Source organism: Myxocyprinus asiaticus, chromosome 2 (assembly GCF_019703515.2).
Source record: "Myxocyprinus asiaticus isolate MX2 ecotype Aquarium Trade chromosome 2, UBuf_Myxa_2, whole genome shotgun sequence".
Classification (NCBI taxonomy): Eukaryota; Metazoa; Chordata; class Actinopteri; order Cypriniformes; family Catostomidae; genus Myxocyprinus; species Myxocyprinus asiaticus.
In genome coordinates this window covers 7,840,942-7,864,035 of record NC_059345.1, presented here as the reverse complement: position 1 = coordinate 7,864,035, position 23,094 = coordinate 7,840,942, and the positions used below count along the sequence as shown (strand labels likewise).

General features: G+C 34.9%; 1 protein-coding gene across 3 annotated transcripts in view; it reads left to right on the top strand.

Moving 5' to 3' along the window:
* Positions 1 to 21,322, top strand: part of LOC127411963 (anoctamin-1-like) — a 79,626-nt gene extending 58,304 nt beyond the window's left edge. For all 3 annotated transcript variants that reach the window (XM_051647939.1, XM_051647936.1, XM_051647935.1), the window contains 11 exons: positions 3,935 to 4,009; positions 5,428 to 5,629; positions 5,731 to 5,842; positions 6,106 to 6,163; positions 6,495 to 6,595; positions 10,699 to 10,835; positions 15,069 to 15,221; positions 16,537 to 16,589; positions 16,935 to 17,119; positions 17,204 to 17,309; positions 19,478 to 21,322. In XM_051647939.1, coding sequence (XP_051503899.1) covers positions 3,935 to 4,009; positions 5,428 to 5,629; positions 5,731 to 5,842; positions 6,106 to 6,163; positions 6,495 to 6,595; positions 10,699 to 10,835; positions 15,069 to 15,221; positions 16,537 to 16,589; positions 16,935 to 17,119; positions 17,204 to 17,309; positions 19,478 to 19,675 — 1,380 coding nt within the window. In that variant the 3' untranslated portion in view covers positions 19,676 to 21,322. The remainder of the gene's footprint in view (positions 1 to 3,934; positions 4,010 to 5,427; positions 5,630 to 5,730; positions 5,843 to 6,105; positions 6,164 to 6,494; positions 6,596 to 10,698; positions 10,836 to 15,068; positions 15,222 to 16,536; positions 16,590 to 16,934; positions 17,120 to 17,203; positions 17,310 to 19,477) is intronic.
* Positions 21,323 to 23,094: the final 1,772 nt, after the last annotated feature.

Here is a 23,094-nt window from a genome sequence, read left to right as displayed (position 1 = left end):
GACATTATTAATAGAATTTATTTCCTTCCTAATCTTTGCATTTACGTACTAACAAATTATTTTAACTTCAAAGTCATCTTTAAACATCTGTCACATTCTTGCTTGTGTGAAGTATTTCACCACTACCAATCTAATGGTCTGTTTTTGTGGAGGTCTGGGAGGCCCTGCATCTGCTGCATGTCTCGCATAAAAATAGCAAGAGCTTTCTTAAAATTGCAAGCTCAAAACTGCAAGTTGATTGGCTTTATACAATAGAGTGCAATGTAAAAATCCCATTAATTTTTTCCATAGGCGAATACATTTTTAACGATAAATTATAAACTTTTAAATACAGACCTACCTTGAACTCTGAGATTGTTAATCTTCTGTCAAAGCCATCAGTCTGCTTTATTTCAACGTCATATTTAGAAATTGTGTTTAACGGCAGAATTCCTGTTGAAGAGCTACACTACCTATGATCCTAAAGAGAAACGCTCCACCAATCAGAGAATTGCGGCCAACAAAGCGCACCAAAAGAGCTTTGCAGTGACCACCCACTTCCATGACACATTGCGAATGACACAGTTGAGTCTTCCTACCAGGGGCGGATCTAGAATTTTTTTTATGGGGTGGCAATGGGGTGGCATGCAGACTATGAGGGGTGGCAACACCAAAGCAAGCGCCCATGCTTAGTTCTTATGGATTAAGGTACCAAGCTTCATTGCAACAAGTACTAGTTCATTAATTGGAGTCATTATCAAAGTACAAATGTCCATGAATTTGCGATACAACTGCATTTCCACAGGAACCACACATAGTAACCATTTTGCTACTGATTTGCCAACATTAATATACATATATATATATATATATATATATATATATATATATACATATATATATATATATATATAATATATAATTTTTTTTTTTTTTTTTGGATAATAAAAATTAAGTAACAAAATGTATATCTCCAGAGCACCAAGACATTGTCTATTAAACACGTCAATAAATTCTAAATGTTCCTTAGCTTGACATATAGAACCAGCAATCTGGACTAAACTTCACTACCTTTGTTAAGTGTACCTATGGATGGAGAGTGCATGCATATCCCATGTTATTCTGCTAATAAAGTCCTGAAAGCCTAACACCTTTGTAACAGCTGAAATAATCCATCTAAAAGTGAAGATTAACACAAAGTTAGGTCTAAATAAAGATAAACTGTACAGAAAATTGTACTGTACTGCAAAACTCATGAATATTAATTATGTTATGCACAGTAAAAGATTCTTTTAAGTTTCCTGTTTTGATCAACAGTCATTCTTAATGACCGATTCAAGCAGTCAAATAAATATTTCACATAATATGGTCATTTCATTTCTACATCTGCCACTATCAGTCTTGGGATTTTGTTAGTCAGTAGATGAATACATAGATCAGCACTTTAAGAACACGACTGATTGATCTAATGGTAACTTTTTGCCTTTTTTTTAGAGGTTTTGGATTCTAATTCACCCAAATATAATTTCTGTTTTAATAAAACAAGATTGCATCTGTACATCAGTGAATGGGTGTTTAAAAATAAAATGTTTAAAAATAAAATGCAATAAAAGAGAAGGGAGACGAGAGCAGCGGAAACACAGACACATTTATTGACAGTTCTGTATATGACAAAACAGCAAACTCCAAAATTCAGACAGCGACAACCACAAACACTGTGCACCAGCAGCGGAAACCTGGAAAAAAAAATCAATATACGCCTGAGCGCCCTTGAACTAGATGACACAGCTCACAAACAATCGTATCTCATCGCACAACCCAGCCATGAAACACTCAGTTTATATAGGGAGGAAATACACTGCGCACCGGTGCGCCCCATCAATAATCAGCTCACCTGGTTACCCACACCTGAGAGTGATTAAGAGAGTGGGAGAGAAAGAGAAAAAGACAACACACACACTACATACAAACAAACAATTTGGCCGAGAAAGCCATCACAATGGAGGACAAGGAACAGAGAACAAGCTGCTGAAAACTGCTAACACTAAATGACTAACTGATAACAGCTGCAACAATCATTTATCATTACATTCAAAATAACACATTCCAGCGCCGGATCACCAGTCAAAACACACACTCAAGAACTGAAGATGTTTCATCTGGATTACACACGTACCTGATGACAGCTATTTCAAAAAGTGGTAAGGACACGTCTCACCAGTCTCAACCCATAACTGACAGCAGTGTATCTAATAATCATTCAGTGAATACTTGGAAACAACTTTTTTCCACGTATTTGTCAATGTGGTCATTGTTGTTGAGGAAATAAGCTCATCAAACCACGAGAGCCCAAACACTACACACGCGCTGCAATAGTAGGTATGCAATTGGTTGATGCTGTGATTGGCTGCTACTGTAAACAATCACGGGATTGGTTGCTGCTGTAATCAATCACGCTATGGGTCTGTAGTCATTTGTGCATTCAGTGAGAGTTTAGGCAGTTTGATATGAATAAACCCCTACACAATGTCAAAATCAACAATAATATACTTGCATTTATATTTGATACATTTGAATACTTATGCTGGGGTGGCAGATGGCGTGGCAGTGCTTTTACTTAGGGTGGCATTTGCCACCCCATGCTACCCCAGTGGATCCGCCCCCGCTTCCTACACAATAAAGTTAATTTATATATTTTCAAACATCTAAATACTGTGCAATAAAATTAAAACATATTGTTTCTATACTTTAGATATAGTTTATTTTTATCATTGTTAATTCAATCATGTCATTCGCAATGCTTGGGATGTTAGTTTATTCTCTCAATAAAGACGTAAAGTACAGTCTTGTACCTTTGTCTTTTTGTCAGATTTTCAACTACTTTTTTGCTTCAAATCAAAGTTTGTAATGTTGTGATTCACTTTGGAGCTGGTTGGCTTGGTTCATGGCTTAGGACTCATTTAAGAAGGATTTTATAAAATCCTGATGGAAAATAAGGAATGGGAAAAACAAGTCATGAAAAGATTGTGATAATGTTTTAACAAGGGCTGTCAATTGATAAAATGTTATAATGAATCAAATTAATTACATGACATGCAAATTATAATCACAATTAATTGCATATATCAATATATGCTGAGAAAGGCTCCCAAATAAAGACAATTAATTATAATGAATAAATAATAATTCTAATAATTATGATATTTAGTCGTATATTTTTAATCAAATATTTAGATTGAAATATATTGCATTATTGTGGCAGATGAATAAAGAATTAAGACAATACAAAAAGTGGCTTTAGAAGCCAAAATATTGTTTGTTTAATTCCCATATCACTGAACAAAAGCCTACAGTCGACAGCAATCCATTTTGCAATTGAGTTCGTCAATAGAGAATACTTGTAATACTAACCTTAAAGGAATATACCTAAGGAATAATTTTTTTGGTAATCAGCATTATGCCACAAATGCTGTCGATTGAGTTTAACTTGTACTGAACCCAAAATATTCCTTTAAACTGCAAGGTGGACCAGATTTTATCCTGAAGTTAAAGAATCTGGCTATGCAAGACTAAGCCTTTATTTGCAATGCACAGGCAAAGCTGATTTCTTGCATGAATTTTGCATGTTGACTTTTACATGCCAGGACAGCAATCATAATGTAGCCTGGATTATTGGGTATTACGCTTAGTAAACGTTGACCCAGTTGCAGTATACTGAAATATGATGTGATTGCACAGCTGTGAGCCATGTCCAAGGGCTTGTATTTGCTCGCTTGGCTTGACCCTGTCTGTCCCTTCTGAGGCCAAAGCTTCACAGAGGGATCCTGGAGGCCTGTGCCTTCACAACTGAGGTCAACAAAGCTTCTGTTTTTAGATCATTTAGAAAACATATGTGTTAGGGTGTGTCTGGATTATAATTTATGTTCTCACATTTGCCAATTCATGTTTGTTTTAGACAGGAAAAGAGAAGCTGACATGCACTGACAGAATGCCAGCATATATGACCATTATCATCATGATGATTTTTCTGGTAAGACCTGGTAAATTCATAAGTATTCTATCATGTATAATGTAAACATTCTATATGTCATGTATAAGTTCTATCATGGTTTAATACTCTGCATAGTTTTTGAATATCACAATAAATAAAGGGCATTTTACTCTTTGTTTTGCAGTTTAGATACACTAAATAATTTTATCTACTTCAAGTTTTACACCTGAAGAAATTAATTTCTGACTCTAAATTGTGATGGGATCAAAAGCCATTGTTAGATGACTATAAACGCACATGCTACTGCATGTTCTATATTAATTTGCTAAGTTGCTTGTAAACTCCTACAGTTTGGATAATGAACTATACTATTTGACTAGACCTAAATGTTTATTCCAATTATTAAATACTATTATTATTATTATTATTATTATTAATAATAATAATAATAATAATAATAATAATTAATATAATAATAAATACAATTAATACTGCATTATTTTTTTATTAAATTTATATATATATATATATATATATATATATATATATATATATATATAAATATATATATAACAATACAAAATGTATTCATATATTAATACTTTAATAATAATATTGATTTAAATACAAAAAATAATAAAATAAATTAAGTAATATACTAAATTGTATTAAAATACTGTACATTAAAAAATATTACTACTACTAATAATAATTACATTATTAATAATAATGCTAAATGTAAATGTTTTATAAAAGCAATACTCTATTAATTTTGAATAATTTTATTAATAGAATTAATACAAGTAAAAAATTATATATGAATACAATATTTATTAATATATTAATACATTAATATTAATATTGATATAAATATACAAATAACATAATAAATTACAAAAATATACAAAATATGGTTAATATACTAAATTTAGTTAATAATTATTATTATTATTAAAAACATTAATAATAATAATGATAAATGTAACTGTTTATTGAACAATCTTTTATAATATTGTTGTTGCCACCATTTTATGAAAGCAGTAAGTCTCTCGAGTCTATGCATTACAGTGATTTTACAGCTTATTGCTTTATAATGTAACATAAAGATGGCTTCCACTCATGGGGGCTGGCATGTTGAGATCACATGACCAGCCAAATACTAGTCACTTTATCTTGGTATGTCTGTGAATAGGGTATCTCTATAATGGAATCCATAAACTTTCACTTTTGTGTAATGCTGCATACAGTATTAGTGTTTACACTACAAATGCAATGTGGTCACATGCTTTTTCAATCACCTTCCAATGTGACTATTTGTTTTGGCCCCCGTTTACACACACATTTAGTGCTGTCCACTTGTGATGAGATCACCTGAGACAGATCTTAATAGCCAGGTGTAAACAGGGCCAATTTGTTTAACATTACGAGTTACTTTTCTTACTGTGTGCTCTGCGTAGATCTGTGTGACGTTGGCCATCGTGTTTGGCGTGGTGCTTTACAGGATCTCCATCAAGACTGCCCTGCACATGAGCTCAACGTCCTCGTTCCGTTCGAATGTACGGGCCACCGTTAAAACCACTGCGGCTGTCATCAATCTCATCATTATCATCATCATGGATGAGATCTACGGAGCAATCGCACGCTGGCTCACCGTTCTCGGTGCGTCTGCTTGTTCTTAAAAGCATGCAGTTTGTAAGCGGTTTTGCAAAATGCTTTGTTTACTGTAGTACTACTACTTACCTATGTTTTCAACCCATCAGAGGTGCCAAAAACAGACAAAAGTTTCGAGGAGAGGCTGATCTTCAAGACGTTCATCCTAAAGTTTGCAAACGCATTTACCCCCATTGTGTACCTGGCATTCTTCAGAGGCCGGTGAGAGCATTGGGACCAACATGTCACTCTGAAACTGAATGCATCTGATACTAAATGAGTCTCGTTTTCTTCATGCAAAATATTATTTACTTTTTTTTTTCTTTGGTTTTGGGGTGAAATGTAACCTGGACATTTATTGACAGGTTTCATGAAATTCACACACAAAAAACCCTATTAGACCTGTTACTGTATGTAAATCTCCACTTGATTTCACAGTGGTTAATAAACTCAGCTCTTGATCTTCCTCTACATAATTCCTCCAGGCTCATTGGACGTCCAGGTAACTACATATACGTCATGGGGTCATACCGGATGGAAGAGGTACGTATATATATATATATATATATATATATATATATATATATATATATATATATATATATATATATATATATATATATATATTATTTTTTTTTTTTTTTTTTTTTTTTTTTTTGTTGTTGTTGTTGCTAAAACATCCTCCTATTGGTTGCGTATAAGCAAAATCCATTCTTAACCATACGCCATTCTCATAGTCACCACCACACATCCTCCATGAAAACTTGCTGTTACTTCACAGATTGTGCTAGTTACCTCAGACCTGATGACTAACACATTTGGAGGTGTGTAGCCAGTCGACTCCACTGTAACTCACTGAATTCTCTCTCTGCAGTGTGCCCATGCCGGCTGTCTGATGGAACTGTGTATTCAGCTCTGTATCACCATGCTTGGCAAGCAGCTCATCCAGAACAACCTGTTTGAGATTGGCATACCGTGAGTACACATGTACCCAAGCATACAGTACATACAGATACATTTTAAAACCGTTACACTTGCAGCATTGTAAGTGATGCAATAGTAGCCTGTTCCCGCTGTGCAGATAAGGTGTACCTTTTCTTGATGTGGTTCATTTCGAGAATAATTGTCTTTTGTTTGGTAAACCAGAGTTTTACACCCCTTTCCTGAAAGTGATGCATAATTCATGTAATCGCTTTCTTTTGCTGTGCTTGTACAGTAAATGCACTTACTGTACAAGCTCACTGTTGTTAGTGGGCGAATGCAAATATATCATCTCTTCTACTGTTTGTAAATATTAGATTTTGTTCTTATTAACTGTGACAGGACATTTTGTCTGTCTCTCTTTTTTCTATTTCTGCAGTATCTCAACGGTCCAAAATCTCGCTCCATATAGGTGTATACCCTGCGTGCCCAATTATTAGGCAAATTTTATTCCTCAGGATTAATTTTATTGTTAAACAAACACAATTTTCTCAGTTAATCCAAAATGTTATTGAACCTCAAACCTGAATGTTTAACAAAGAATGTTGTCTTTCTCAGGGGAATATATAAGTGTGCACAATTATTAGGTAGCTAAATTACAAAAATAATTTCTCCCAACTCATTTGTTTATTCTCAATTTTTAGAGTAGGTGCAACAAATAAGTAAAACAAAATGACAATGAAATAACATTTTTGGCCTTTCAAAAATATTCAGTGACCAATATAGCCACCCTTCTTTTCAATAACTGCCATGAGCCTTCCATCCATGGAGTCTGTCAGTTTCTTGATCTGTTCACGATCAGCTTTCGCTGAAGCAGCAACCACAGCATCCCAAATGCTGTTCAAAGAGGTGTATTGTCTTCCCTCACTGTAAATCTCACGTTTGAGAAGGGCCCACAAGTTCTCAGTAGGATTTAAGTCAGGTGAGGAAGGGGGCCAGGTCATTATTTGGGCATCTTTGAGGCCCTTGCTGGCTAGCCAAGCAGTGGAGTGCTTGGATGCATGTGATGGAGCATTGTCCTGCATAAAGATCATGGCCTTCTTGAATGCTGAGGACTTCTTCCTGTACCACTGCTTGAAGAAAGTACTTTCCAGAAACTGGCAGTAGGTTTGAGAGTTGAGTTTCAGTCCATCTTCAACTCGAAAAGGTCCAACTACCTCATCCTTAATGATAACAGCCCACACCAGTACCCCTCCTCCACCTTGCTGGCACCTGACTCGAAGTGGTGTCCATTAGTGATCCAGCCATGGGCCCATCCATCTGGTCCATCAAGAGTCACTCTCATTTCATCTGTCCATAAAACCTTTAAAAATTCTGTCTTCATGTATTTCTTTACCCAATCTTGACGCTTCAACTTGTGAATATATTCAGTGGTGGTCGTGTTTCAGCCTTCTTGACCTTGGCCATGTCTCTGAGCACTTGACACCTTGTACTTCTGGACACTCCAGGTAGGTTGCTCTTCTGGAATATGGTAGCATTGGAGGATAATAGGTTCCTGGAAGCTTCACGTTTAATTCTTCTCAAGTCTTTTGCTGTTAATTTGCACCTTTTCTTCTCCATGCGTTTTTTGTAAGGTGGGCCATAGGACCCGCCGGGTGGGCCAAACAGTTGGAGGGGTAGGTGTAGGTGTAGTTCTCAAGGTGGGCCAAGTTCATGATTGGGTGGACCAGGCCCACCCAGGCAACCCTGTGAAGCCGGGCCTGTTGAATCCAATAAGCATTCAAGTTTATACGGTTTGGAGTTGGAAAATGTGCATGGAAATAATAAGATCAGAATACTCACTTGCCTAATAATTGGGCACGCGTGTATTAAACATCAAATATGATCTGTTTTTGTGACGTTGTGCAGCATTTTTGCTTTTACTGTGGATAAATTGCTTTTTTCAACTTGTCCCATCGCCCCTGGTCAGGACACCATGTTAGCCAATTGCTGTCTCTCAAACTAAATAAATTGTAAATAAAGTCATGTGACAAATGAGTGCACAATAAAAGGGATAGACAGATACATGACTTGTTAATTGGGTCATTACGCAATACTTTGAGTTCTGTGTCTTTTAAAAATTAATATTCCTTTGTTTTAATTTAAGATAATTTCTATAAAAAAGGGTATACCAAACTTTCAAAAATATGCTCTGGTCAAGTTCATGCAACTTAATTAGTTATAATTTACACAATGGCAAAAAAGGTTAACAGGATGCCTAACAGAATAGGAATAAAGAGATAAAGTTAGACATTGTTGAGTGAAGGATTGAGAATTAGCTAACATCACAGTGTCAACTTGTAAGTAGGGAATGTTTGTATTTTTTAACCATATTTTTTAGTTTTGATAATAGCATACATGAATGTTTCTTTAACTTCACTTATAGCACTGTGGACTTCTAGAAAATAAAGTAAAAAAAAAAAAAAAAAAAATTCGCTCTAATTTTCTGTTACTAATTTTTTACATTTGTCTGCTAACAATGTCCAACAGTGTATGCACATGCATCACATGAGATTTGTCTTTTTTTTTTCTTCTGAAAATCATGGAAATTCCCACCACAGTGAATGAAATTACAGTGATGGAAATTACAGTGATTGAAATTACAGTGATTGAAATTACTGTGATTGAAATTGCTGTGATTGAAATTACTGTGATTGAAATTACAGTGATGGAAATGATGTTTTTAGCATTTTTTTAATAAAAAAAAGTCACCTCCTTTGTCTTGCTAAGAATTTATGTATCCTAAATACACACAATTAAAGGTGCACTAATAAAAATAATAAAAGTGATATTTACCTTGAAATTTCATTGTTTTCTTCAAACATCACTCTCAAGTATGCATCACTGACACTTTTGTCGACTTGGTTAACATGTACACTAACTAAAATAAATTGGGGCAAATTGTTTGGTGTGGTGGAAATGGTCATAATTACAAAAAAAAATTTGAGAAATTATTTTCTCACTGTAAATTTTCAAATGGATTGTTCATTTCACTCTTTTTTTAGATTATCATAGATTAAAAAATGCAGTGTATTTTTATAATGGATTTTCATTGTTTAATATTGAAAGTCTAGGTCTGGGACAAGTCTAAAAAAGTAAAAATCTATACTTAAAATATATTTGAAAAATACCAAAATAAATGATCAGTTTGAATGAGACCTTCGTATAACAAGAAAAAAGTTGAAATCTGTTTTATTTATTTATTTATTTATTTATTTATTATTATTAACCCCTGGGACATGAAAGTCATTAATATACAAACCCATACATTTATTTTTTTCTAACAGGATACCACAAAACATAATTAAATGAATCAAATCCTTTGCTAAAACTGATGTTTGTTCTGTTGTTTTCCTACCAAATATGATTAACCTTTCTAAAGGAGGTGGTCACTGAGGACCTGCTTTTGCAAAAGACTAACAGGGTGGAAAGAGAAATTGATAGCCCAAGAAAAACGTCTTCATTGCAAACTGATTGCAAATCAAAAAAATATTCCCAAGAACACGTTTTGTTTGAAACAGTTTGGGAAAAATAAAGAAACATTTGCCAGATTTCTTAAAGGAATGTTCTGGGTTCAATGCAAGTTAATCTCAATCAACAGCATTTGTGGCATAATGTTGATTACCACAAAAAATAATTTAAAAGCAAAAATCTGAGTTACAGTGAGGCACTTACAATGGAAGTGAATGGGGCCAATTCGTAAACATTAAAATACTCACTATCTCAAAAGTATAGCCACAAGACATAAACATTATACATGTTAACATGATTTTAGTGTGGTAAAATCAATTACTAATCTTTTCTGTGTAAAGGTATATCTAATTTTACAACTTCGTTACCATGACGACATAATGCTATAAACTCTAAAACCATAAAACAACCGTAAAAGGGACAATTTAAACAACGTTACAGCTCAAATAATACACAAGTTTTAAAAGAAGAATTAATGCAAGTGCTTTTATACAATTATAAGCCTTTTAACCCCTCTTAAAATTGGCCCCATCAAGTACTGACTTTAATATTTTATGATGGGAACATGAAAATGTTCTGCATAACCGAAATGACCCCATTAGTTTTATGCTAAATCCACAGTGATTATTTATGTATGTGTGTCGCAGGAAACTGAAGAAACTGCTCCGGCAACGCAAGATGGATTCAAAGCAGCAGGAAGAGTTTAACAAAACGCTTCATCGCCACGAGAAGGACCACTTCCTTGGGCCCTTTGTGGGACTCAACCCAGAGTACATGGAAATGAGTGAGTCACTGTAAACTACGCACCCCCATTTGAGCAATAAGGTACGAGAGGCTGTGCTATATTTTGGATATTGCTAAAGGCATTGTTAGGCACGACGTGCAGCAACCCCTTCAGCCTTGACAGTTTTCACAACATAGCACAGCCTTGTGTACTTTATTGCTTTTATGGTTACTACATAATGAGAATATTAAAAGTAGATGAGGGAATTCACTAACAATGAATTGCACCTGGTAAAAGCAGCTGTTATTTGCATGCACTGTCTGCACTGGTTTAGTGCCCAATTCACTAAACAAAATTGTGCAGATCAGGCCACGGCGCAAACACGGCCACAATTCTGATCTTTCGAGCCGCACTATATAGCGGAGGATGCAGCAAACCACCATGATCTGACACACTGTGGCAGGACTGAACAGCATCACTGACTGCTGTGATCCTGACACCTGAATCATCTCTTTAACATGCCGAAAGTGCACTTGACTAAACTGCGCATCTGGATATATGAAGGTTATAACGCGCTCTTCCATTATTTTAGAATTTTTGGATGAATTACTGCTGAAATGATGGAATGAAAATGTACAAACTCATCTCTTTAAAGGTCAAATAAATTTTGCGGCAAGCAGTTTTTATGAATGAAGCGCAATCTATCATGAGCCTAATTTACATAAAAAGGAGTGTTTGCATGGAAAGGAATGACAATGACTTAATTTAAATATTCCATACGCAGCTCCATTTCAGCGCTGATTGCGCCTGCTTAAACTAGATTGTGTGGTGGTTAGTGAATAAGGCGCAGATTTTTGTGTTGAAATATCACGCGCAAAAGTGGCGCAACTGTTTAGTGAATTTGCCCCAAAGTGTGCAATTTTTGTGCCTCTAGTGGCACCAAATGGAATTGCACAAATAAAGACTGTTTTCAAAGTGGTTTCCCGAACACTCCCCATGTCTGCCACTTGGTTTTAAATCATTACCATAATGCTACATTTCACATTATGCCACAATACAGTCTGATATGTTGTTGACCTTATTATTATTAAAAACTTTCCTCAAGAAATTCTAGATCTTTCCAAAGCAATGGAACAAAGAAAATAATAGGCTACACGTATATATATATATATATATACAGGCCTATAAAAAAACGAAAATAAACACTTCTTGCAGAAAATAACCAAAATTATGTAAACACTTCTTTTAGAAAATATCAAATAATTATAAAACCATTCTTGCAAAAACATAAATGACAGAAATAATGCGGAGCGCATCTTTTGCCTTTATAATATTATTTTGCATGCTTCATTTTAAGAATGAATGAACGTTACATTTATATAGCGCTTTTCTGACACTACACTCAAAGCGCTTTACACAGTGAACAGGGGACTCTCCTCTACCACCACCAGTGTGCAGCATCCACCTGGATAATGCAATGGCAGCCATAGTGCACCAGTATGCTCACCACACACCAGCTATTAGTGGAGAGTAGAGTAGAGTGATAGAGCCAGTTAATGGATGGGGATTATTAGGAAGCCATGATTGAGAAGGGCCAATGGGGGGAATTTGGCCAGGACACCAGGGTTACGCCCCTACTCTTTTCAAGAAGTGTTCTGGGATTTTTAATGACCACAGAGAGTCAGGATCTCGGTTTAATATCTCATCCAAAGGACAGTGCCTTTTTTTTTTTTTTTTACGGTATAGTGTCTCCATCACTATACTGGGGCATTAGGACCTACACAGAGCACCCCCTGCTGGACTCCCTAATACCTCTTCCAGCAGCAACCTTAGTTTTCCCAAGAGGTCTCCCATCCAAGTACTGACCAGGCTCAGCCCTGCTTAGCTTCAGTAGGCAACTGTTCTTGAGCTACAGGGTGATATGTCTGCTGGCTAAGACGTAAAATAGATTGAACCCACACCAGATGTCATACCTGTTTTAATAGCAAGCTCCTCTTCATTTTCTTGACTTGTTTGGGACTCGTCCCTTTCAGTGGAGATGTTTTTTTCTCTTCAGGGTTTTCCCTGGGTCAAAAGTGATTAAGTAGCGTGAGTGATCCTGCTCTGGCTTTCCTGTAAATTTCGGGAAGCCTGCTAGACTCGCCCGCACTTGCATGCTCCAGAGAAAGCGCACACAACACTCACATGAAACACAGATGCGTGTGTCTGATAGAAGCATATTATTCAAATCGCACAGCCCTAGACATGACCTAACGATTTTTGTTATTTTAATATTTCTTTGTAAACGAAAGGACATGTGGTAAATTTAGTTTTGTTTTTTGCTTTTCCCACTTTTGCTCCCTGGTAAATGTTTTTTTTCTATTATTATTATTTTATTAGATGCTTATTCCATAATAGCCACTTTTTAAAAATAGAAAAGCAGCTATATAGAACAAATGTTTGCCGTTTGTGTCTTTATTATATCACATTATTATGCATAGTCCATCGCGTTATGGCACAAAATAAACACCGAAATGAAATGACCGTATTTTTTCCAATCTGTCCGGCAAACGTTATCATTCCCGGACACAACATTTCTTAGCGGAAACTCATATAATATCATTCAGAAAAATGAAATTTTTTATGTTAAGGTTATGAAAATATCATAATGACCATCTTTTTTGGAGGGTAAATAAATGTCATGAAAATAATTTCACAATGTAAAAAGACTTAATGGCTCTAAAAATAGGCTTCATAAGCAACCAAATTGGCCCGGTTGCTAGGGTGAGTAGAGTCATGTTGGGTTAACCTCCTCGTGGTTGCTACAATGTGGTTCTCGCTCTCGGTGGGGCACGAGGTGAGTTGTGCGTGGATGCCGCGGAGAATAGCGTGAAGCCTCAACACTATGTCTCCGCGGTATAAGATGCGCGGATTGACGTCTCAGACGCGGAGGCAACTGAGATTCGTCCTCCGCAACCCGGATTGAGGCGAGTCACTACACCACCACGAGGATTTAGAGCACATTGGGAACTGGGCATTCCAGATTGGGGAGAATATTTGCTTCATTTTCTATATGCAAAATATAATTGATTTGTTTCTATTTATTGTGGAGTAAAATAGCACCAGGACATTTTTTGACAGGTTCCGTGAGAATCAACCGTTTACATATTTCGGGGGAATCAGCCTATTTATGGCTTACTTATTGTCTATGCATATTAAGCTGTTTGGTGTCATAGATGTTACTATATTGTTTATTAGCACAGCTGGAATGCTGTATTAACCAATCAGCATCCAGGACCAGAACTATCCACTTTTATAAAATTATAATATGGTTATTAAATTCACACCCACTCCACTGTCCATAATAAAAGGTCCCTAAATTCAGTTGGACAGATTTAATTTACAATTGGACAGATTTCTAATGATTTATCTTTGCCCCCTCTGTTTAAAGCTGTTATCCAAGCCCTGACAGGGTAAATGCACGTTGTTTCTGTGAAGGAGCTGCTGTAGTATATATGGAGTTGTTGGTCCCTCCTCTTATCTCACCTCATTTGTGCTACAGCGTGGGCTGGCCTTCTGCTAAGAGAGAGGCATTATGGGCCCAAAGGGGGTCTGGCAGAGCAGCGTGTGATTATGAGCTTTAGTTCTGGCTTGTATTCATTAATAACAGCCCACCCCCTCATCAGCCATCTCCCAAGCCTTTTCTCCCTATCTGAGCCTGGCAATGCAAATACTCCTGAGACCCTTAACTAGTAACACTAACGGTGTTAGTAGAAGCATCAGCAATCACAAACCATTTTGAAAAGACAAACCTGGAATGACAAAAAAGAGAAACTACTGTGCTCTGAGGATGATTACATGATTCAATCCCTGTGAATTACTTTGTGGGCGATTCTTATGTTTTTTTTATTTGAATGTTTTAAAGAAACATTGTGTTTTCTTTCTTCGGTTGAACACAAAAGGAGATTTTAGGCAGAATGACAGCCTCAGTCACCATTCACTTTTATGTTATGGAAAAAAGATGCAGTAAAAGTGAATGGTGACCGAGACTAAACATACTGCCTTAAGTCTCCTTTTGTGTTCAACGGAAGAAATTCATATGGGTTTGGAACAACATCCCGAATTTTCAGCTTTGGGCGAACTATCCCTTTAAGAATAATTTCCCTGACATGTCATCGTAACGTCTGAATTATTTCACTATGTTTGATAAGATGTTCTCAGCATCAGTTTACAAATAATATTTTGGTCTGTGAGCTTCAGAGGAACCTTCTATGGAAGTTTCACTGTGCTTTTATTTTCTTTTTTCTTATCTAGTCATCCAGTTTGGGATGGTGACCTTGTTTGTGGCCTCCTTTCCTCTGGCTCCCCTCTTCGCTCTTCTCAACAACGTCATTGAGATCCGTCTCGATGCCAAAAAGTTTGTCACAGAGCTGAGACGGCCTATCGCAGTGAGAGCAAAAGACATTGGTAAGTATCTAAACACCAACCTAGTCTCATAGAATACATGTTACTATAACTACATTTTTGCAAACTGAGTTTTACGTGCCGCTTTCTACGCTTCGCCGCAGTTTCCTGGTCAAATGAACTCTAGAGGCGCTACAACAACTGTGCATTTTATTCACTTTCACACAAATCAAGGATACTATGGCTGTTTAGGACTTTATAGACACTTATTCTTCACTCTATTACACATAGACTGCTATGTTTGCATAAATGTTGCCATTGTCACAGAAATTTCATGAGATCGGGCTGCTAAACACTCATGCATTCTTTTTTGTTTCATTTAGGCAATGATCCATTTGTGAGATAATGTGTCTTATTATGCACTCTAATATTTGTGTATTTAATTTTGTATATTTATAAGGCCTGCTGTTACTTTTTGTTTCATCATTGTATTTCTTGGAAGAATTCTTTATTTTCATAAATAACTGTAGAAAAGTATGGGTCTTAAACGATTTGCTCAGTGTTTTTAAACTTGACTTTTTTTTTTGGGGTTGCGATCATCTAGTGGAGGCTGGGGCAAGTTGTCACAGGGGTTACAGTATATCTAAGTAACTATAACATTTTGAGTCAAAAATCCTAATGCATAAATGCTTGTTTTTGTCTAGCTAGAGCTTTTTCCCCGTCAAAACTATATATACCCATTGTGACATCATACTCAAAAAGGTCAATGTGTGTTAAATTAACTTACTTGGCCTTACCGCTGTAAATATTCAATAGCTTTTTTTTTTATAACTAGGACTTTAAGGTATGTAGCTAATAAAGAAGTTGACTTTCAAACATAAACCTCCTTTGAGAAATGTTCACTGGAGTAAAAAAATGTGACAACTAGCCCCAGTCTCCTTCATTATCCTTAGTATAATGTCGATGCCTGCTGTAATTTTTGAAGAAAGAGGCTTTAAACAAATGCATAAATGCACCTGCTATGTTTAGCTACAGATGATGTATTCAATAATTGGTCATTAATGTTTTAAAAACACGGAACTCATCTTTTAAATGTGGCCAATATTTTTTGTGACAGTCGTGCATCACCACCTAGTGGTAATATCTTTATTGTTTTCTGTCTTCATTCAGCAGTATTTAGTTAGTCATTTATGTTTTTAATATGAATGGGTTTAAAAACACTGATCTCATCCTTTAAAGTTGGCCAATATATATATATATTGTGGTAATATGTAGACTTTCTTTACTTAGAAGTATTTAGTCACTGTAAGCAAAAGTACACTTTTCAAATAGATGGGTCGCCTTTTGTGTAATGTCTTTTTTTATCTTTGTCTTTAAGGAATCTGGTACACCCTTCTGAGAGGACTAAGTAAAGTGGCAGTCATTGTTAATGTAGGTTTCCAGTTTCACGTTTTTATTTTTTACCACCCAAAACACCCAAGTAACTGCATAGCTATACGCTTAAAAAAAACAACAACAATCAGAACACCTTAACACCTCAGTGGCAACACCATGGCAATCTACTGTTCAAAATGCTGTTGTTGTATTAACATAGACCAGTGCACAAAATAAGAACTGCAGAATTTAACTGGGCTCCCAGCTTCAACACAAGTCACACCAAATGTCCTGTAAACACCAGAACTAGCGCATATTTTACTTACCACACCCATGGATATATTCTTCTAGATGATCTTTACTTTAAGGCCTAAGAGAATAAAATCTCCTGTCACTCCCCAGGCTTTCGTGATCTCATTCACTTCTGACCTCATCCCACGGCTGGTCTATCAGTACATGTACAGTCCAGACGGGACTCTTCATGGCTTTGTCAACCACACCCTCTCATACTTCAATGTTAGTCACTTTCAGCCGGGCACAGAACCGCTTGAGCCTTTGCACCTGGGATACAAAGTGGAAATTTGCAGGTATAAGTCGGTTTCTTTAGACTGTTTTTATTAAATGTGGTGTATCAGTATTTATTGTTTTCATAATGTTTATGTTATACCTAGATATAAAGATTACAGGGATCCTCCGTGGTCTGACACACCATACGAATTCTCCAGAGAGTTCTGGGCCATTCTGGCTGCCCGGCTAGCTTTTGTCATTGTCTTTCAGGTCAGTCACAACCATATTTATTAAAATGCAATTACAAAATTTACAATTTTTTTGATTGCGGATTGAGTGAATCTCAGAAGAGAATGAAATGTCATACTTTACCTCAAAATCAAAACAAAATCAATCATATTTAAAATTGTATTTTGTATCCTATTTTTACAGAATATTTTTGGAGTATTAATATGGTTTGAATTGAAATATTATTTTAAAGACCCAAATTCACAATACCATAATGCAAAAATAAATAAATAAATAATTCTTATTCTTAAACTTAAAGAGCAACGAATGTCACAATATCCTGACATATTTATTATATATTTATGTATAATATTTTATTTATTTAATGACAAAATATTTTGTATGCATGCATTTATGTATACAGTATAACATTATTAAATTATATATATATATTTACACTACCGGTCAAAACTTTTGAAAAATTTGACCGAAATGTTTCTCATGATCTTAAAAATCTTTTGATCTGAAGGCGTATGCTTAAATGTTTGAAATTAGTTTAGTAGACAAAAATATAATTGTGCCACCATATTAATTTATTTCATTATAAAACTAAAATGTAATTTAAAAAATAAGTTTTTGAAATTGATGACTTGGACCAAATAATAAAGAAAAGCAGCCAATAAGTGCCCAACATAGATGGGAACTCCTTCAATACTGTTTAAAAAGCATCCCAGGGTGATACCTCAAGAAGTTGGTTGAGAAAATGTCAAGAGTACATTTCTGCAAAATCTAGCCAAAGAGTGACTACTTTGAAGATGCTAAAATATAACAGTTTTGATTTATTTTGGATTTTGTTTAGTCACAACATAATTCCCATAGTTCCATTTATGTTATTCCATAGTTTTGATGACTTTACTATTATTCTAAAATGTGAAAAAAAAAAAAAAAAAAAAAAGAAAAGTTGGTATCAGATGGGCTGGTTTGAGTATTTCTGTAACTGCTGATCTCCTGGGATTTTCACACACAACAGTCTCTAGAATTTACTCAGAATGGTGCCAAAAACAAAAAAATCATCCAGTGAGCGGCAGTTCTGTGGATGGAAACGCCTTGTTGATGAGAGAGGTCAACAGAGAATGGCCAGACTGGTTTGAACTGACAAAGTCTACGGCAGGGGTTTCAAACTCAGTTCCTGGAGGGCCGCAGCCCTGCAGAGTTTAGTTCCAGCCCTGCTCTAAAATGCCTTCTTGTAATCTTCAAGCTCTCCTGAAGACCTTGATTAGCTGCTTCAGGTGTGTTTAATTAAGGTTGGAGCTAAACTTTGCTGGACTGTGGCCCTCCAGGAACCGAGTTTGACACCCCTGGTCTATGGTAACTCAGATAACCACTCTGTATAATTGTGGTGAGAAGAATATAATCTTAGAATGCTATTCCGAGATGTGGGTTGATGCTGTTTTGGTGGCACGAGGAGGACCTACACAATATTAGGCAGGTGGATTTAATGTTGCAGCTGATTAGTGTATATATATATATATATATATATATATATATATATATATATATATATATATATATATATATATATATAGCATTATTAAATTATATATATTAATTATTAAAATAAATTAAATTCACTGCAATAAATACTACCATAATATGTGCTTAAACTTTTACGCATTGAAAAAATTTACATTACAAATGTACTTTATCATTTAAATAATATATACCAATTTATTTTTTTATAATTTTCTTATTCTAATACTGTAATAGAGCAACAAAAGTCACACTGTCCTGACATAGTTATTTATTTATTATTTATTGATGTATATTGTTTTATTTTATATTTATTTAATATGACAAAAATATTTTATATATATATATATATATATATATATTCACATTAAATTATATATATTTGTAACTATTAAAATCAGCATAAATTAAATTCACTGCAATAAATAATACCATAATGTGTGCTTCAAATTTTACACGCAATTAAAAAATGTTTTTACATTCTTTACAAATATACTTTATAATTTAAAAATATATGCTAATTTTATATTATAACAGTATTTTTTCATTACAGTAGGGCTGAACGTGCTTAATGGCTGGATTTACCTTATGCTTATATAATGTCTTATTTTTCCTTTGATTTGGGGGTTAAATATGAGCCGATTCAAGTGTAGTTGATTCTCTCTTGTCCCTCTATGCAGAATGTTGTAATGCTGATGAGTGACTTTGTGGATTGGCTGATCCCAGACATTCCCAAAGACATTAGCCTCCAGATACACAAGGAGAGGAACCTCATCGTTGAGCTTTTCATGAAGGAGGAACAGGGAAGGAAGTACAGGAATACTCTGAGTGAACAAAGCCCAACGCAACTTCGGTCTCGCCCCAGCTCGCAAGCATAGCCCATCTTCACTCACTTATCCCAGTGCTGAGAGGGAATCACTTATACTGCCCATCCCAGAGGCTGCTGTTAACTCAATACAGCTCTGTTGACCCGCTTAAATGCCGACTGACAACATGGAAAGGCTGTAGAAAACTTGGGCTGAGAGGACGACGGCACTTAGGACCGAATATTTTACAAGAAATGTACGTGACTGCAATCTCACTTGCACACCAGAAAGAAGTTGCGACAAGAAAAAGAAAATTGTTTTTCTTTATTATGTCAGTTATTAAATCAAACACAGGATTTTTTTTTCTCTATTAGCTACATATAATATCTGCAGGTGGGTTTATTTGGATATTGGGCTCTAGGGTGTGTATTGTAGTTTTAATGTTGACTGAAGAATATTGTACAAGTTTTTGTGAAGCAGCTCTGCTTTGGCATTTATGGAGAGAGCATTTTATTTAGAAATACAGTGCTTTTATATGAATTTTTAACAAATGAAAATGTAACGTTTATGTTTAAGTGATCAGTAGGATAGGATTGATACCAACTCAAAGTTGTTTAAAGTGCTTTTTTAATTATTTACTATTAGACATTTCATTCAGGATCATTCTGGTCGAGTGAATTAGCAGTTATTTAGAACATGCTATCTGTTTCCTTTTTTGGACACTAAGAAATATATCATAGTCATCTTTTATATCATAGTACTGACTGTGTCTAAATAGCATTTTGTTTTCTATTCAAAACAGCTAAAGTAGACCCATAAAACACTACAAAATCTAATAAAACAAAGTAACTACAATCCTCACTTGGTCTTTTTTAGTTGTCTAGTCTTGTCTAGTACATGTGGTGATGTTTCAACTGAGGGACATCGACTGATCCCCATGATTTTGGAGCGTGCACATATGAAATGCTTGTTTTTTTTAGGTTGTGCATCTGAAAATGCCATGTGGTTGTGCTGGGATAGGATATGCTGTATATAACAATGCCGTGAAGTTCAAGAGGCCTTAATATTGATGGAAATGCACTACATTTATTAGTGTTGTATCATACAGACAGACTTAATTGTGTCTCTTGATTTTGGCCTACCTGTCTGAATGTTTTCTCTCCCTTGTCTTGATTCGTGACGTCCAACAAACTCTGATTAAATAAGAACAAAGACTGAAACAAATGTTACATTGGTAAGGTATGTTGCATGTGTCTTCCATTCAAAGTAAGCTAATTATTTGTGTCTCTAAAAGCTTTTTAAGTAAATTATTCTAATCCAAATGTAATATACAGTGTCTTGAAAATGAATGAATTATTTTGTGTGTTTGTTTGGGCTTTGAACCTAAATTACTACAGAAAATGTATTTCTTAAATGCAAAATTAACATTTCTGAAAAAATGTTATCATACAAAAGACACTACGGCTCTTCTTATATTCAGTGTGTACCAAAAAGGCCTTGATTCCATCTTCATTACCAATATACAGTGTAAATCCATTTTGGGAATGTTACATAATCCGTACTGTTTATCTCTGTGATGAAAAAGAGAAAGCTTTGTCTTTGTCATAAATGTAAAGTTGTCATTATAGATTTTCAATGTTTCAAACTGCTTACTGGGGTTATGGCTGTATTTTTGCTTTTGAATTATGTTTCTACAATAAACATGTCCTGTACATTCCACATGGTACAGCCAATAGGCATTCTTTGACTTTTACGCTCACTGAAAGGCCAGTCACCCAAGACTTTTTGTTTGGAGAGAGGGAAAGAAAACTCACTGACTTTGTATTTGTTTCTGTTACTGTGCCCATATAGTTTGCTCCTTTAGTACAGTACACCAAGGAAGGAGGTGCATGCAATAGGAAGTAGTAAACTTAAGCTGCCCAGCCCAAGTTCAATTCATTTAGCCGAATCGATTCTTTTGGTTAAAGAAAGTCATCTTTGAGTCATCAGAGTCATCACTCCCTACATGACAGTTAGTTCTTTTTTTGGATAAGTAATATTTAGTAAAATAGTATGTGCCTTGATCCCATCATGGAAGGAAAATATTTAATTAATTCTGACTTATTTCTCATAGTTACAGCATATAACCTGGCAATTCCAAGATAAGTCATAGTTATGAGAAACAAATTCACAATTGCGAGATGTAAACTAGCAATTACAAGAAATAAAGTCACAATTGCGAAATATAAATTCGCAATTACAAAAAGTCGAAATTACAATATAAACTTGAAATGACAAGTAATAAAGTCAAAATTGCGATCAAACTCGCAATTACGAGAAATAGTTGCAACTGCGACACATTTCAGATTATGAGAAAGTCAAAATTGCAAGCTATAAACTCAGAATTACAAGAAATAAAGGCACAATTGCGTGAAAAACTAGCAATTACGAGAAATAAAGTCAGTTGTGACCTTTAAAATCACAATTGTGACATATAAAGTCACAGCTACAAGAAAGTCACAATTACGAGATATAAAGTGACAATTACAAGAAATAAAGTCACAATTGCAAAATATAAAGACAAATGCGAGAAAGTCACAACTGCGAGTAATAAATTAGCAATAGCAAGATATAAATTCACAATTACAAGAAATAAAGTTGCAATTGCAAGACAAACTTACAATTATGATAAATAGTCAATTGTGACAAAAGTCACAATTACAAGAAATGAAGTAACAGTTGCAAAATATAAAGACGAGCAATTTCGCAATTGGGAGATATAAATTCACAATTATATGAAATAAAGTTGCAATTGCAAGACAAACTTACGAGAAGAAAGGTTGTGACAGTCACAATTACAAAATATGAAAATTGAAAAACGAGAAAGTCACAATTGTGAGTTATAAATTCTCAATTTGAGTTATAGAGTCACAATTACAAGAAATAAAGTCGCAATTGGAAAATATAAAGTCACAAATGCAAGAGTCGCAATAAAAAGATATAAATTCACAGTTACAAAAAATAAAGTTGCTATTGCAAGACAAACTTACAATTACAAGAAATAAAAGTCACAATGACAAAATATAAAGACACAGATGCAAGAAAGTCACAATTGTGAGTTACAAATTCTCAATTGTGAGTTATAGTCACAATTACAAGAAATAAAGTTGCAAATGTGAGACAAACGTACAATTACAAGAAATAAAAAGTCACAATTGGAGATATAAATTCTTGTGACATATAAAGTCACAGCTACGAGAAAGTCACAATTACGAGATATAAATTCACAATAACAAGAAATAAAGTAACAACTGCAAAATATAAAGGCACAAATGCAAGAAAGCGGCAATTGCAAGATAAAAATTTACAACTACAAGAAATAAGGTTGCAATAGTGAGACAAACTTACAATTACGAGGAATAAAGTAAATTGTTAGATAAAGTCACAGTTACGAGAAATTCACAATCGGGAGATATAAATTCTTGTGACATATAAAGCCATAACTACGAGGA